The 15,844-nt window shown below is 46.5% G+C and overlaps 1 protein-coding gene across 2 annotated transcripts in view; it reads left to right on the forward strand.

Annotated features, from left to right (window-relative positions):
* Positions 1-15,844, forward strand: part of DNAAF11 (dynein axonemal assembly factor 11) — a 136,337-nt gene that overhangs the window by 10,881 nt on the left and 109,612 nt on the right. For both annotated transcript variants that reach the window (XM_088449698.1, XM_088449699.1), the window contains exon 4: positions 525-697. In XM_088449698.1, coding sequence (XP_088305824.1) covers positions 525-697 — 173 coding nt within the window. The remainder of the gene's footprint in view (positions 1-524; positions 698-15,844) is intronic.

Genomic DNA, 15,844 nt, shown 5'->3' on the forward strand with positions numbered 1-15,844 from the left:
AACCCTAACCGTCCCTCCTAGTGCCTAACCCTAACCGTCCCTCCTAGTGCCTAACCCTAACCGTCCCTCCTAGTGCCAAACCCTAACCTTCCCTCCTAGTGCCTAACCCTAACCGTCGGGGTAAGTGCCTAATCCTAATCTTCCCTCCTAATGCCTAACCCTAATCTTCCCTCCTAATGCCTAAACATAACCGTCGGGGTAAGTGCCTAATCCTAATGTTCCCTCCTAATACCTAACTCTAATCTTCCCTCCTAATGCCTAACCCTAATCTTCCCTCCTAATGCCTAACCCTAACAAAAAAAAGGTGACGACCATTTCCATGTCGACCTTTTGTACTAACCTTTTTCTATATCGACCTATTTCTATGTCGACCTTTTTGTGTCGACCAAATTAGTTTCAACCTTTTTATTGTCAACCTTTTGTATGGAACCCCTTTCAAATGATGTTCGTGATAAACCTAATTCTAGATATAATCTGTGTAACTATGTAGTAGCCGAACCTCACTGTATATTTCTGTCTGTCAGGCTGCGAGTGGCTACAGAAACTGGACCTGACTGTGAATTTTGTGGGGGAGTTGTCTAGTGTCAAGAGCCTACGAGACAACGTTTATCTGCGAGAGCTGTACCTGGTGGGGAACCCCTGTGCGCAGTTTGAAGGTTACCGGAAGTATGTAGTGACCACACTCCCACAGCTGAAGGTACAGTGAGGGAACAAGGAGAATTTTGTCAGGGGTCTGCTTCAATAAACTAGCTCTGTACAATACTGTTATATAATCTGTAACGCTCCTAACCAGCTTACAATAACCACTACTCTTTGTAGATGGAACAATTGCATCTATTTGAATTAGGGGTGAGCGGGTTCGGTTTTACTCTGATCTTTTTATTGGCTATCGCCGAACACGTGTTTTGGATAGCGAATAAAATCGAGCCGAATTTGCGGTAAAGTGGCGATAAGAACCGAGTAAAACCGAGTAAAACCGAACCCGCTCACCCCTAATTTGAATATGAACCCATTAAAGTGCTCATTTGGGGTTATCGCCAAAACTCCTCCACAGTCTACAGGACGTGACCTCTGTAACACAAAGTGGCTCTCATTTGTCACCTCACATGCAGCATGATTGACATGCTACAGTGTTTGGGGTGTCTGGTCACCGTTCCCGGAAACGGAAGCGCGTCGCCCGAATTTTCCGGGTAAGACGAGGTCAGGATCTGCATCGTTGGATGCAGATTCCCAGCACCGGTCAGGCTGCGGAAAGCTTCAACTTCCGCAGCCTGTCCAAACGGCCAACCATCGCGACCATCGGTTACGACGGTGATCCCAGTCTGTGACGTTGGTCGCGGTGCTGGGGTCGTAAAATGCAGAATAGAGGTGTCTGATGCCTCCTTCTGAGATGGACAGAATTGCACCATCTATCTCCGAATCAGGCCCTCCGTGCGCACACTATCTGGACGCATGTGCAGGGCGGACATAGATGCACGCGCAGAAAACAAATCGCTCCACTGCATCCAACATCGGCTCAGAATCAGGCCAATTATCTTGAAAATAATTAAGAGTAATGAGGGCCTAATTCAGAGACGTACAGTAATGTGGTTATCATGCAAATCGAGCGATTGTCATAGAGCATGCGTATAAGCCACACTTATACGCAGTGATTGCATTACGGATGCACAGAGGATCCCATCGCAGAGTGACTGACAGGTTGTCAGCGCTTGGAGGTGGTAACGGGGTGGAGTGGTCAGAAAAACGTAGGCGTGGCTGACCGTTTAAACGCCATTACATGGGCATGCATAAATGATCCCTTGCCAACTCCTTGGCAGCATGAGATCTCCTCTGCGAGTCAGGAGAGCTGGAGAAACCTTCCGCAAGGGCAAGATGGCCAATCTATGGCATCAGTGTTCCCGATGTGGGTGTCCCTATGCTCGGGTCATCTTTTGCACCATTAGTATATTTTCGCAGCGGCGTTCCGTACGAAATCGCAGCTGCGATCGCATTAGCATCCATCTCTGAATCAGGGTCGAGTAAAGAATGTTATTTATGATCCATGTTGGCTTATTTAAAGGGTAAATCTGCAAAAAAAATACATTTTGCTGGGTACTAACACTTTCTGTTACTGTATGTCTGAAATAGCCTGTTGAAAACACATAGGACCTCATTCAGAGTCGGTCGTTGCGGCCGCTCGGTCGTACGCAGCCGATGTTCGCTAAACTGCGCGTGCGTAAAATTCGCAATGCGCGTGTGCAAACTAGCTGTTACGATCGGAAATATCTCTCTCCTTGAACTTGGCCAGGTCGTTAGTTTGAGTGACAGGATGAGGCATTTGTGGGTGGTAACAGGGGAAGGTGCTTGTGAACGGGGGAGTGGAGATCCGAACGCAGGCGTGCCTGACTATGCAAACGGCGTTTTATGGGAGTGCATAATTAACAAAGTAGTGTCATGGTACATGTGACATGGGAGGATTTTACACTGACTTGATCATAGAGCTTAAGAGAGGATATGGTCAACCTTAAGCTTTACGACTAGCTCCGATGGTCTCGATTAATCCTTATGCCCGGAGATGACGTGTAATGCGAACTAGAAGGGAGCGTATTTTTAGTGTTACGGCCGCATCCTCCCCTTGGTCGTCCAGCTAACGATCCCATCTTAATGACGCAACTTGCGAGTGCATCATTTGCATATCCGGCCCCTTTTCCCTTACGACCGTGCGGCCGCAACGACCGACTCTGAATGAGGTCCATAGGTCCTTCCTTAGCACCATGTTTAACCATGAAATAAAAACTGTAATGCTGCGTATCCACTAGCTGATATATTTAACGAAATCGTTCATTATATCGGCCAGTGGATATGCCGTCAACAACCAGCGATGCTCACTCCCACTGTTCGTTGATGACGTCGTACATCGCCCGAACTTGCTTCCCAACCTGGCGATATCGTCAGGTTGTGCAGGTTCGGGGATGAGGGAGGGAGCCAGCACTGAACAATATCGTGCATGATATTGTTCACTGTGTGTGCTCCATGTCGTTAAGGGCATTGAGCACACCCCTGCCGGGGACACACACTACACGATATCGCTCATGAATCGATATCGTGTAATGGATATGCGCCTTAACTGTGCTGATTGTTTCTGTTTGGGAACCATTGTTGTTCGGTTATTCATATGCTGGCCAGATGCCAGCAAACAGTGGACCTGATTCAGACCCGGTCGCTAAGTTGCGCCCGCTCGCTCTGAGCGAGTTTCACCCATCTGCGCATGCGTATAATTCGCAGTGCGCGTGCGCAAGCCAGTCTTTGCGATCTGTTTTTGGTTGCTCGTAAGCCACTATCAGGTCGCTAGTTTGAGTGCCGTTTGTGGGTGGTAACAGGGAAGGTGCTTGTAAACGGGGGTGTGGTGTTGCGAACGCAGGCGTGTCAGGACGCCACAACGCTGTTTAAAGGGCGTGCATAATTAGCAAAGTAGCGTCATTGTACACGTCACCTGCATGTATTTCAGCCAGCAGTGATCGCAGTGCTTGCGGCGGGGTTAGGCAACCTCAAAGGCTGCGAGCAGCTCCGATGCCTCTCAATGTTACCGATTAATCAAACAATTCCAGGAGATGACGTGTGTTGCGAGGGGAAAGGGGGCGTCTTAATACACTTGCCGTAGCTCGTTAAGACATAGCGTATGTCCTTACGCCCACGCAGTGCAAGCATTTAATTTAAATATCCGTCCCCTTTTTGCCAGCGAGCGGCCGCATCTTGCAAGCAGGTCTGAATGAGCTCCAGAGTGTGTTTCTAAGTTTTCAACAGGCAATTTCAGACAGAGGTCCTGTTTCCTATATCAGGAGTTTTCTTCCAGTAAGTTTTAGGGCCTAGCGTAATGATTTTATTCAGGCATTTTTAGTGGGGTTAAGCTTTAATGAAGGTGAAACATAGTGACAATACTTTGATGGGCCAGATCAATGCCACGATTAATTAGTACTCTGTTTCTCAGTTCTCAGCATATAACGACTAGTTAGTGTATAACTCTCTATTTCCCAGTAATGAGGTTTATACAGCTTAATATAAATCACTATCCAGATAGTTATCTGTACTCAGGCGAGAGCCTTATTTCATTAAAATGATGCTCTTCTCTAATAGTTAATTGGCCCTTTAAAATGAAAGATCTGTACTGTCACATAGAAGGAATGAAGAGGACGGTAATGACATCACAGAACTATTCTTCCTCAGACTGCAGGAGACGGTTTCTTTGCTTGTCTGGGTATATGGAGAAAGATAAAAGATTTGTCATTACCTCTCACTGAACAAATCACACATTCAAAGAAAAACATGGAATCGCTCACAAAGGCTTCACTATTAATGGTCCCTGTTTTTCATTTGAGCCCAGGACTCCAGTGATGTTGGTCTGTTCTCTTTCCTTTGGGGAATCATTTCTGTACGCAGGGCCTGATTCCCGTCTGTATGGATCAGCACAGTGCTCTAATATTCCAAAGCAGCAGGAGGCGTCTAAATATTCGCCACCTGCATGCTTCTGTGATCCGCGGGCGCAGCCATCGGGCCACTTGCATGAACATCAGCCATCTGTGTAACCCCCAGGTTACTCTGTTCACGCTGCCGGTGCCGGAAAATCTGCATCCAAAGATGCAGAGCCTAGCCTCTGCACTCCCACAAAACAGAGGCGGCGCGCTTTGTGGAACGGGCCCAGTCACCACCCACAAACGGGCGCAGCCCACTGATTATCAACTCACAGCCACAATTGTCATCATTAGTATCGGCACCCGCACCGGCCCCATGCTGGGATTGTTTTTTGGGGGGGGGTTCCTCACTTTCTGAGTAATCCCATAGCTGGGGTTACCAGTTGGGTTGGGTGCGCAATCCCGGCGATTGGAATCCCGGCACGGAATCCTGACGATTGAAATCCCGACGACTTCAAATAATTTAACCCTTTTCCTAACCCTCCCCCCAACTCTCCCATAGCCTAACCCTAACCCTCCCCCCACCTTTCCCACAGCCTAACTCTAACCCTCCCCCTACCTTTCCCATAGCCTATCCCACCCCCACCTTTCCAATAGCCTATCCCTCCCCCCACCTTTCCCATAGCCTATCCCTCCCCCCACCTTTCCCACAGCCTAACCCTAACCCTCCCCCACCTTTCCCACAGCCTAACCCTAACCCTCCCCCCCACCTTTCCCACAGCCTTACCCTAACCCTCCCCCCACCTTTCCCACAGCCTAACCCTAACCCTCCCCCCACCTTTCCCATAGCCTATCCCACCCCCACCTTTCCCACAGTCTAACCCTAACCCTTCTCTCTCACACGCTACCCCTACCCCTCCCCCTAGTGCCTAACCCAAATACTTACCGTCGGGATCACAGCCGCCGGGATTCTCGAGTCGGGATTTTTTTACCCTTCGGGATTGTGAGTGTTGGCATTCTGTGCGTAAGGACGCCAACTACATCCTGTCCAGTTTGGGGCTAGATAATGCTTTGTGGGACCCCATGATGTGTATCCCCCTGCTATGGCCGCATGATGTGTGTCCCCCTGCTATGGCCCCATGATGTGTGTCCCCCTGCTATGGCCCCATGATGTGTGTTTGTCCCTGCTATGGCCCCATGATGTGTGTGTGTCCCTGCTATGGCCCCATGATGTGTGTGTGTCCCTGCTATGGCCCCATGATGTGTGTGTGTCCCTGCTATGGCCCCATGATGTGTGTGTGTTCCTGTTATGGCCCCATGATGTGTGTGTCCCTGTTATGGCCCCATGATGTGTGTGTCCCCTGCTATGGCACCATGATGTGTGTGTCCCCTGCTATGGCCCCATGATGTGTGTGTCCCCTGCTATGGCCCCGTGATGTGTGTCCCCCTGCTATGGCCCCGTGATGTGTGTCCCCCTGCTATGCCCCCGTGATGTGTGTCCCCCTGCTATGGCCCCATGATGTGTGTCCCCCTGCTATGGCCTCATGATGTGTGTGTGTCCCTGCTATGGTCCCATGATGTGTGTGTGTCCCCCTGCTATGGTCCCATGATGTGTGTGTGTCCCTGCTATGGTCCCATGACGTGTGTGTCCCTGCTATGGCCCCATGACGTGTGTGTCCCTGCTATGGCCCCATGACGTGTGTGTCCCTGTTATGGCCCCATGACGTGTGTGTCCCTGTTATGGCCCCATGACGTGTGTCCCCCTGCTATGGCCCCATGACGTGTGTCCCCCTGCTATGGCCCCATGACGTGTGTCCCCCTGCTATGGCCCCATGACGTGTGTCCCCCTGCTCTGGCCCCATGACGTGTGTCCCCCTGCTCTGGCCCCATGACGTGTGTGTCCCTGCTCTGGCCCCATGACGTGTGTGTCCCTGCTTTGGCCCCATGATGTGTGTCCCCCTGCTTTGGCCCCATGATGTGTGTCCCCCTGCTTTGGCCCCATGGTGTGTCCCCCCCTGCTATGGCCCCATGGTGTGTGTCCCCCTGCTATGGCCCCATGGTGTGTGTCCCCCTGCTATGGCCCCATGGTGTGTGTCCCCCTGCTATGGCCCCATGATGTGTCCCCCCCTGCTATGGCCCCATGATGTGTCCCCCCCTGCTATGGCCCCATGATGTGTCCCCCCCTGCTATGGCCCCATGATGTGTCCCCCCCTGCTATGGCCCCATGATGTGTCTGTCCCTGCTATGGCCCCATGATGTGTCTGTCCCTGCTATGGCCCCATGATGTGTGTCCCCCTGCTATGGCATAAGCCCTCGGCTGGATGAGCCTGATGCTGGTTACTGGAAATACAAGGGGACTACATATAATTTTTCTAGAACCAGAACGGGCTCAGAGGTCCGGGGCTGTTTATGCTATTGGGGGGGACAGACCCACACCAATTTTTTTTTTTTTCCTTCCTTTTATTTATACTGTAACGCACAGAAGCCTTCACAGATCAAAGTGGTCTGTGCAGTGCTCAGTGGAGTATATTTAAAAGGGCCAATACGACTGAACTCGCACACGATACAACACGATAAGTATCGCCATCGGATCAAAATAGACAACCGAACGTGATTCTTAGTAAATAAAAAACTTGTGTGAATCCCAGTATTGCCCAGCGTGTTTAAACATGGCCAGACTTGATTCTGGTGTTGGAGCCCCATGATATAGGCAGTATTCTACCTATGTTGTCGCATATCATGGCATAACCGTTATTGATGGATATGGCTTCTCCATGTCCTGTTACCCATAACAACCAATCATTTACTGGCTTTCATCAATATGGAGGAGTCTTTCTGTAATCATCCTTTGTATACTCTCGCCAGATCCAGCTTTGTCAATTTCCATCCTGGGAGCGGTTTTAATATAAACACCCCCCCCCTCCACTTTTTCGACTAATAGTGGCTTGTGCTGTAACTGGCACAGTCCCATCACTTTTAGAAGACCCCAAACAAGTGAATACACTATAGTCCTGGGAATGCATTATAATGTAACATATGTCTAAAAATGGGCATACAGTCAAAATGACGATGGCCAGGAAGCCGACCGAATAAATCCCGACGTCTAAATACTGACGCGGACCAAAGGCAGGTGTCGAGATCCCGACGCCCGTCTTTATCCCGATGCTGGAATCTAAACAGACGGCTTCCTGAGCAAAGGAAAGCCGGGCAGTGTTAGCGCTTAGCCGCGGGAGGGAGGGTTAGGTTCAGGGACCCCCGGGGGGACTTAGGGTTAGGCACCACCCCAGGAGGGTTAGAGTGCGGGGAGGTTAGGTTTAGGCACCCCCGGGAGTAGGTTAGGGTTAGGCACCACCGGGGGGAAGTGGCGTAACTAGGGTCTTCGGAGCCCAGGGCAAGTTTCAGATTGGCGCCCCCCCCCCACTACACAGCCAAATATATCTTGCGCATGGCAAAAATATGGGCGTGGTCACCTACCAGAAGGGGCGTGGTTACTGAAAATGGGGCATGCCAACATGACACGCCACCCATTTTTTGTCACATTCCTTTACATTCCATATGCTAGCTAGATTTGAGGGCCTGATTCAGAGCCGAACGCTCTGACTCTGAATCAGGGCCCTCCTCTCTAAAAATGGAGCGGCCTCTTGGACGCTCGCATAGCTGTGGGTTACCACCCACAACTATGCGAGCGTCCATGATGATGGTCGCGATGGCCATCGGGCTTGCGACAAGACCCTGCGGTAGGGTCTCGGTGACCGCAAGCCCTGGAGTGATTTTGGCTCTATCGCCGGGTCTCGCGCATGCGCATTCGGCCACCATCAACCCGCTTGCGAGCGTCCTTCGCTCGCGAGCGGGTCTGCATCAGGCCCTGAGTGCGCTGATCACCTAGATAGTATATCCTGATTATGACAGGCTGCTCCTACAGCAGGATCTGCATCTGCTAATATGATAAACAAGAAAAAAGGTGTGTAAGGAGCGCTAGTCAAGATCAGGTGACCACGATGTGTAAATTGTATTTATTAAAACTCTTATAAAAAATTAGAACGCGCACACAGGATACAATAAATGATAAGTATCAAATCACAATAAAAAAAACGTGGGTAAAGAGCATCTGAGAACACATGGAGATGTAATACGGAACTGCTATGAAAGTCCCTCTCCTAAGATGGAGCTTAAGACGGAGTCTCTGCTACCTTGTATTTATCCGTATTACATTTCCAGGTGTTCTCAGATGCTCTTTACCCACGTTTTTTCTGTTATTGTGATTTGATACTTATCATTTATTGTATCCTGTGTGCACGTTCTCATTTTTTATAAGAGTCTTAATAAATACAATTTACACATCGTGGTCACCTAATCCTCACTAGCGCTCCATACACACCTTTTTCCACATTCCATATGCACCTTACCTTTGCGGTAGTTTCTCACAATGTGGAACCTCTGAAGAAATGTATCCTCCCTGGAACGATGGCGTCTTCAGTCTTTATTCACTATTCATGTAGGTCACATCGTCCGGAAGATGCCTGTATGTGTGTTAAAAAAGTAATCAGAAAACAGCGGTTCAACCAGACTCGTTCCCCCTGTGTAACTTCCTTCCCCTGCGTCTCTCAGCCACACCATCATCTCACTGCATCCTCTCTTAGCCACACCATCATCTCCCTCCCTGTGTCATCTCTTCTTAGCTACACCATCGCCTCCCCCTGCGTTGTCTCTCAGCACACCATCACCGCCCCCACCTGCGTCAATTCTCAGCACACCAACAACTCCCCATCTAGTCGTCTCTCAGCACACCATCACCGCCCCTCCTGCATTGTCTCTGTCAGGCGATCAGCTCCCCCCTGCATCGTCTATCAGTTACGCGATCAGCTCCCCCCCTGCATCGTCTCTGTCACACCATCATCTTCCCCTGCATTGTCTCTCAGCGCAGACACAGATACACACACACACTGACATGTGTACTATATATATATATATATATATATATATATATATATATATATACACACACACAGACAGACATATACACATACACACACTGACATATACAGTACACAAACTGACAGTGGCAGGTGGGGATTTTGACTTGGGCGGTATACCTGTCAAACCGTAACACAGGTGTCCTAAGGCGAGCTCTGGGAGGACAGATACCTCCCGTGGAGCACACTGACATATATATATATATATATATATATATATTGTGATAGGATCACTGGTAAAGTGCCTGTGACAGGGACATTTATCCCAGATTCCTGTCTTATGTGTTTTAAATCCCCAGGAGAAAGTCTGCAGTGTAGCAGGCTTGAGTCTCGGCTTTCTGAAAAGCCGGTTTGGGACCTTGGGGTTGGGGGTGAGAGGAGAGGGAGGGCTCCACCCACGGCCACTCCAGGTTTTGGTTCTCGCAGCCTGGTAACATGCTTGTTAGGGTTTCCACCTGAGAGTGGCCAATATAAGCCTAGTGTGTTTAGGGCTGAGTGTCTCACCTGGGAGAGCAGACAGGGAGTTTGCTCAGAGACACTTGAAAACCTAACTGTGAGTGTTGTGCTGTGCTTTTGTTGCTGGTGAGGGCATTAGGCCCTGCCAGGTTCTGGTAGTGAGGGAACTACCTGTGAAGTTAGTGCCCCGACAGGGCTAGGATTTATGTTTATGTTTTCTTTATATTTCTGACATTGTACAATAAAGACTGGCGCCGACCAGCTTGTACTTGCATCCAGACTGGTGTGCTGCTTCCCTGCTGCTGTGTGTGTGTGTAAGGAAGGAGTCCTCTACCCAGGAGAGGGACCCCCTAACCTAACTGTGTCACAATATATATATATATATATATATATATACATATACACATACACACACTGACATATACACATACACACACTGACACATATACAGTACACTGACACATATACACATACACACACTGACATATACAGTACACTGGCACATACACACTGACACATACAGTACACTGACACATACAGTACACTGACACATATATACATACACACACTGACATACACAGTACACTGGCACATATATACATACACACACTGACATACACAGTACACTGGCACATATATACATACACACACTGACATATACAGTACACTGACACATATATAGTTACATGCACGCACTGACATATACAGTACACTGACACATATATACATGCACACACTGACATACAGTTCACTGACACATATACAGTACACTGACACATATACAGTACACTGACACATATATACATACACAGACTGACATATACAGTACACTGACACATATATACATGCACACACTGACATATACAGTACACTGACACATATTTATTTACAGTCCACTGACATATATACATACACACTGACATATACAGTACACTGACACATATATACATACACACACTGACATATACAGTACACTGACACATATTTATATACAGTACACTGACACATATATACATACACACTGACATATACAGTACACTGACACATATATACATACACACACTGACATATACAGTACACTGGCACATATATACATGCACACACTGACAGCCTACACAGACACACATATCTCTTTCACACAAATGCAGCCAGCAGCCCCCTCCCCACACATAACACACACCAACCTCCCCCCCCCATTACCCACCTGCAGTGAGCAGAGAGAGCTGGGGAAGGAAGAATCACTCCTCTCCTACTACCCGGAGTCAGACGGCAGCTCGTTTCAGGCAGGTCGGGGAACAGGAAGAGCTCTCACTCTCTCAGCAACAAGACTGCCTGTGAGGGGCTGCACGCTTCCACTGCAGCTCCCCCTAGAATCAGCCCAATTAGCAGCAGGCTAGCAGGCACAACACACTGACCTGCTCGTTATTAGTCGGGATACAATGATGGCGGGAGGGGGAAGGGCGGGTGTGCATGCGGGTATGATGCCCTGCCGGCACCCCCTCTGCTGGGCTTGCCAGGGCGCCCATGGCACGTGCGCCGCTCTACCCCCCCTAGTTACGCCAGGGGGAGGTTAGGGTTAAGCACCACTAAAGGAGGGTTAGGGGGGGAGGGGAGGGTTAGGGTACTTACCAGCCCCAGTCGGGATCTTCAGCATTCAGGCTTGCAGCGTAGGGATTTAGGGCCTGATTCAGAGCCGCTCGTAAGCGGCAGTACGCTCGTTCAGAGCGATGTTCGCCCATCTGCATGCGTACGGTTTTTAATACGCGTGCGCGAACCAGTCAGTGCGGCCGAAAATCGTTTGTTCGCTATATAGCGAATGCCTGCTATTTTGAGTGACAGGAGGAGGCGTATGTGGGTGGTAACAGGGGAAGGTGCTTGAAAACGGGGAGTGGAAATCAGAACGCAGGCGTGCTTAAAGGTGAAAACGGGCGTTTTATGGGTGTGCATAATTAATACAGCAGCGTCATTGACCACGTCACCTGGTTAATTTATAGTCAGAACTGCTCGCAATATAGTGGTAGGAAAAACCAGCCACAAGAATAGCGAGCAGTTCATACGCGGTTCGATGTATTCGATTAATCTAATAAATAGCGGACATGACGTATGATGCGAGCGGCCTGGGGACGTATTTTTCAAATAAACGTACGCATGTTTTGTTCGCTCGTTCAGACATGAAGGCGGCAACAGACCGCAAGGAGCGCACGGTTCATTTGAATAGCCACCCCCTTTTTCTGAACGAGCGAGCGCTAATTGCGTCTGGCTCTGAATCAGGGCCTTAGTCAGACGGCTTCCCAGCCGTCCGCATTTCATACCCAACCCCTAAAAATGTAGTACCTGATGGTACTGTCTATATCAGTGGTCTCCAACCTTAATTGGGGTGGGAGCTACTTGAGAAAAATGAAACGTCTTGAAAAGCCACATTTTATTTTTGAAAACTAAAATATGGCTGATAGCCAATTTATTCCTAGAAAAACAACAATGCATTTATTAATACAGTGATAAGTATGACTGTATGATAAGTATGACTGTATTATCAAGTATGATAAGTATAACTGTATTATTATAAGTATGACTGTATTATAAGTATGATAAGTATGACTGTATTATAAGTACGATAAGTGTAACTGTATTATAAGTATGATAAGTATGACTATTATAATTTCTAAGTATAAGTATGACTGTATTATAAGTACGATAAGTGTAACTGTATTATAAGTACGATAAGTATGGCTGTATTATAAGTATAAGTATGACTGTATTATAAGTATAAGTGTGACTGTATTATAAGTATGACTGTATTATAAGTATGATAAGTATAACTGTATTATAAGTATGATAAGTATGACTGTATTATAAGTATGATAAGTATGACTGTATTATACAAGTATGATAAGTATAACTGTATTATAAGTATGACTGTATTATAAGTATAACTGTATTATAAGTATAAGTATGACTGTATTATAAGTATAACTATTATAATTTATAAGTATAAGTATGACTGTATTATAAGTACGATAAGTATAACTGTATTATAAGTACGATAAGTATGACTGTATTATAAGTGTGACTGTATTATAAGTATGATAAGTATGACTGTACTATAAGTACGATAAGTATGACTGTATTATAAGTATAAGTATGACTGTATTATAAGTATAAGTGTGACTGTATTATAAGTGTGACTGTATTATAAGTATTATAAGTATGACTGTATTATAAGTATGACTGTATTATAAGTATGATAAGTATGACTGTATTATTTATAAGTATGACTGTATTATAAGGATAAGTGTGACTGTATTATAAGTATAAGTATGACTGTATTATAAGTATAACTGTATTATAAGTATGATAAGTATGACTGTATTATAAGTATAACTGTATTATAAGTATGATAAATATAACTGTATTATAAGTACGATAAGTATAACTGTATTATAAGTATAAGTGTGACTGTATTATAAGTATGATAAGTATGACTGTATTATAAGTATAAGTATGACTGTATTATAAGTATGACTGTATTATAAGTACGATAAGTATAACTGTATTATAAGTACGATAAGTATGACTGTATTATAAGTATAAGTGTGACTGTATTATAAGTATGATAAGTATGACTGTATTATAAGTATAAGTATGACTGTATTATAAGTATGACTGTATTATAAGTATGACTGTATTATTTATAAGTATGACTGTATTATAAGTATAAGTATGACTATTATAAGTATGAAAAGTATGACTGTATTATAAGTATAAGTATAACTGTATTATAAGTATAAGTGTGACTGTATTATAAGTATAAGTATAACTGTATTATAAGTAGGGGTGTGCACCGGCCACTTTTTCGTGTTTTGTGTTTTGGATCTGGATCTTTCTTCGTGTTTTGGATCTGGATTGGTTTTGCCAAAACCACCCTTCCGTGTTTTGGGTTCTGGGTTTTGTGTTTTGGATCTGTATTTTTTTTAAAAAAAAAGCATAAAAACAGCTAAAATCACAGAATTTGTGTGTTTTTCTGCTCCTATGCTATTATTAACCTCAATAACCTTAATTTCCACTCATTTCCAGTCTATTCTGAACACCTCACACCTCACAATAGTGTTTTTATGTCCAAAAGGTTGCACCGAGGTAGCTGGATGACTATGCTAAGCGACACGAGTGGGCGGCACAAACACGTGGCCCATCAAGGAATGACACTGCAGTGGCAGACAGGATGGCAGTTTGAAAAACTAGGCCCCAAACAGTACATAATGCAAAGAAAAAAAAGAGGTGCAAGATGGAATTGTCCTCCCACCCACCCTTATGTTGTATAAACAGGACATGCACACTTTAACAAACCAAACATTTCAGCGCCAGGGTCTGCCACACGACTGTGGCTGAAATGATTGGTTCGTTTGGGCCCCCACAAAACAAGCTGGCAATTAATCTGTCCCTGCACAAACTGGCTCTACGGAGGCAAGATGTCGTCCTCATCCTCCGATTCCTCACCCTCTTCAGTGTTGTGTACATCCTCATCCTCACAGAGTATTAATTCGTCCCCACTGGAATCCACAGCCACAGGTCCCTCTGTACGTTCTGGAGGCTGGTCTCCCTGGAAGAGTTGATAATTCATTTTATGAACATCATCTTCTCCACATTTTGTGGAAGCAACCTCCTACGCCTTTTGCTGACAAGGTTCCCGGCTGCACTAAACACTCTTTCGGAGTACACACTGGAGGGGGGGCAACTCAGGTAAAATAGAGCCAGTTTGTACAGGGACCTCCAAATTGCTTCTTTTTCCTGCCAGTACAGGTACGGACTGTCTGACATGCCTACTTGGATGCTGTCACCGATGTAATCCTTTAACAGACAGACGCACGCTTGTCGCTGCTGCTTTAAAGATGCAGGTGCGGCTACAGCCCACACATTTCACAAAGACAGAAAAAAAAATAAGAATTTTTTAATTGTTTGTGGAGCGCACTTTGAGGGTTCTACCCTTTAACAGACAGACGCACGCTTGTCGCTGCTGCTTTGAGGATGCAGGTGGAATCTAGACGGGATTTGGAACCTGGGACACACTACCTCCATCTATTGTCTAAATCCCACTGCACTAATGGCGGATAACGGACCCACGTCTAACACCAACATAGCAGTCAAGGCCTCAGTTATACGTTTTGCTTCAGGATGACTGCTGTCGTACTTCATCCTCATCGCTAGGGACTGTTGGAGGGTCAATTGTTTAGTAAAAGTGGTGGTGTTCCTACTTCCTCTCTGGGATGATGAACAACTCCCAGCAGCAGCAACAGCACTAGGAGGAAGTGGTTTTGATCTTTCCCTATTTTATTTTTATCGGAGAAAGTTTGGTCCTCCATTTATGTTATATTGATATATACGTGCGGCTAAAGCGCACACAAACACAGAAAATATTTTTTTATTTTTGCTGGAGAGTAGTGCACTTTGTGGGTTACACCACCCTTTAAGAAATGAGCCAGCCGGCTCTTTACTTATGGGACACAGGCGCACGCTTGGCGCTGCTCCTTTGTTGATGCACGTGCAGCCACAGTGCACACAATTCACAAACACAGAAAATATTATTTTTTTTGGTTTGGACTGGAGTGTACTTTGGGGGTTACAGCACCCTTTAACGGTCAAGCCAGCCGGCCCTTTACTTATGACACAGGCGCACGCTTGGCACTACTTTGTGGATGCACGTACGGCTACTGCGCACACAATTCACAAACACAGAAAATATTTTTTTATTTGGTTTGGACTGGAGTGTACTTTGGGGGTTACAGCACCCTTTAACGGTCAAGCCAGCCGGCCCTTTACTTATGACACAGGCGCACGCTTGGCACTACTTTGTTGATGCACGTGCGGCTACTGCGCACACAATTCACAAACACAGAAAATATTTTTTTATTTGGTTTGGACTGGAGTGTACTTTGGGGGTTACAGCACCCTTTAACCGTCAAGCCAGCCGGCCCTTTACTTATGACACAGGCGCACGCTTGGCACTACTTTGTTGATGCACGTGCGGCTACT

The sequence above is a fragment of the Taudactylus pleione genome, unplaced genomic scaffold (genome assembly GCF_031769625.1).
Source record: "Taudactylus pleione unplaced genomic scaffold, aTauple2 ptg000493l, whole genome shotgun sequence".
NCBI lineage: Eukaryota > Metazoa > Chordata > Amphibia > Anura > Myobatrachidae > Taudactylus > Taudactylus pleione.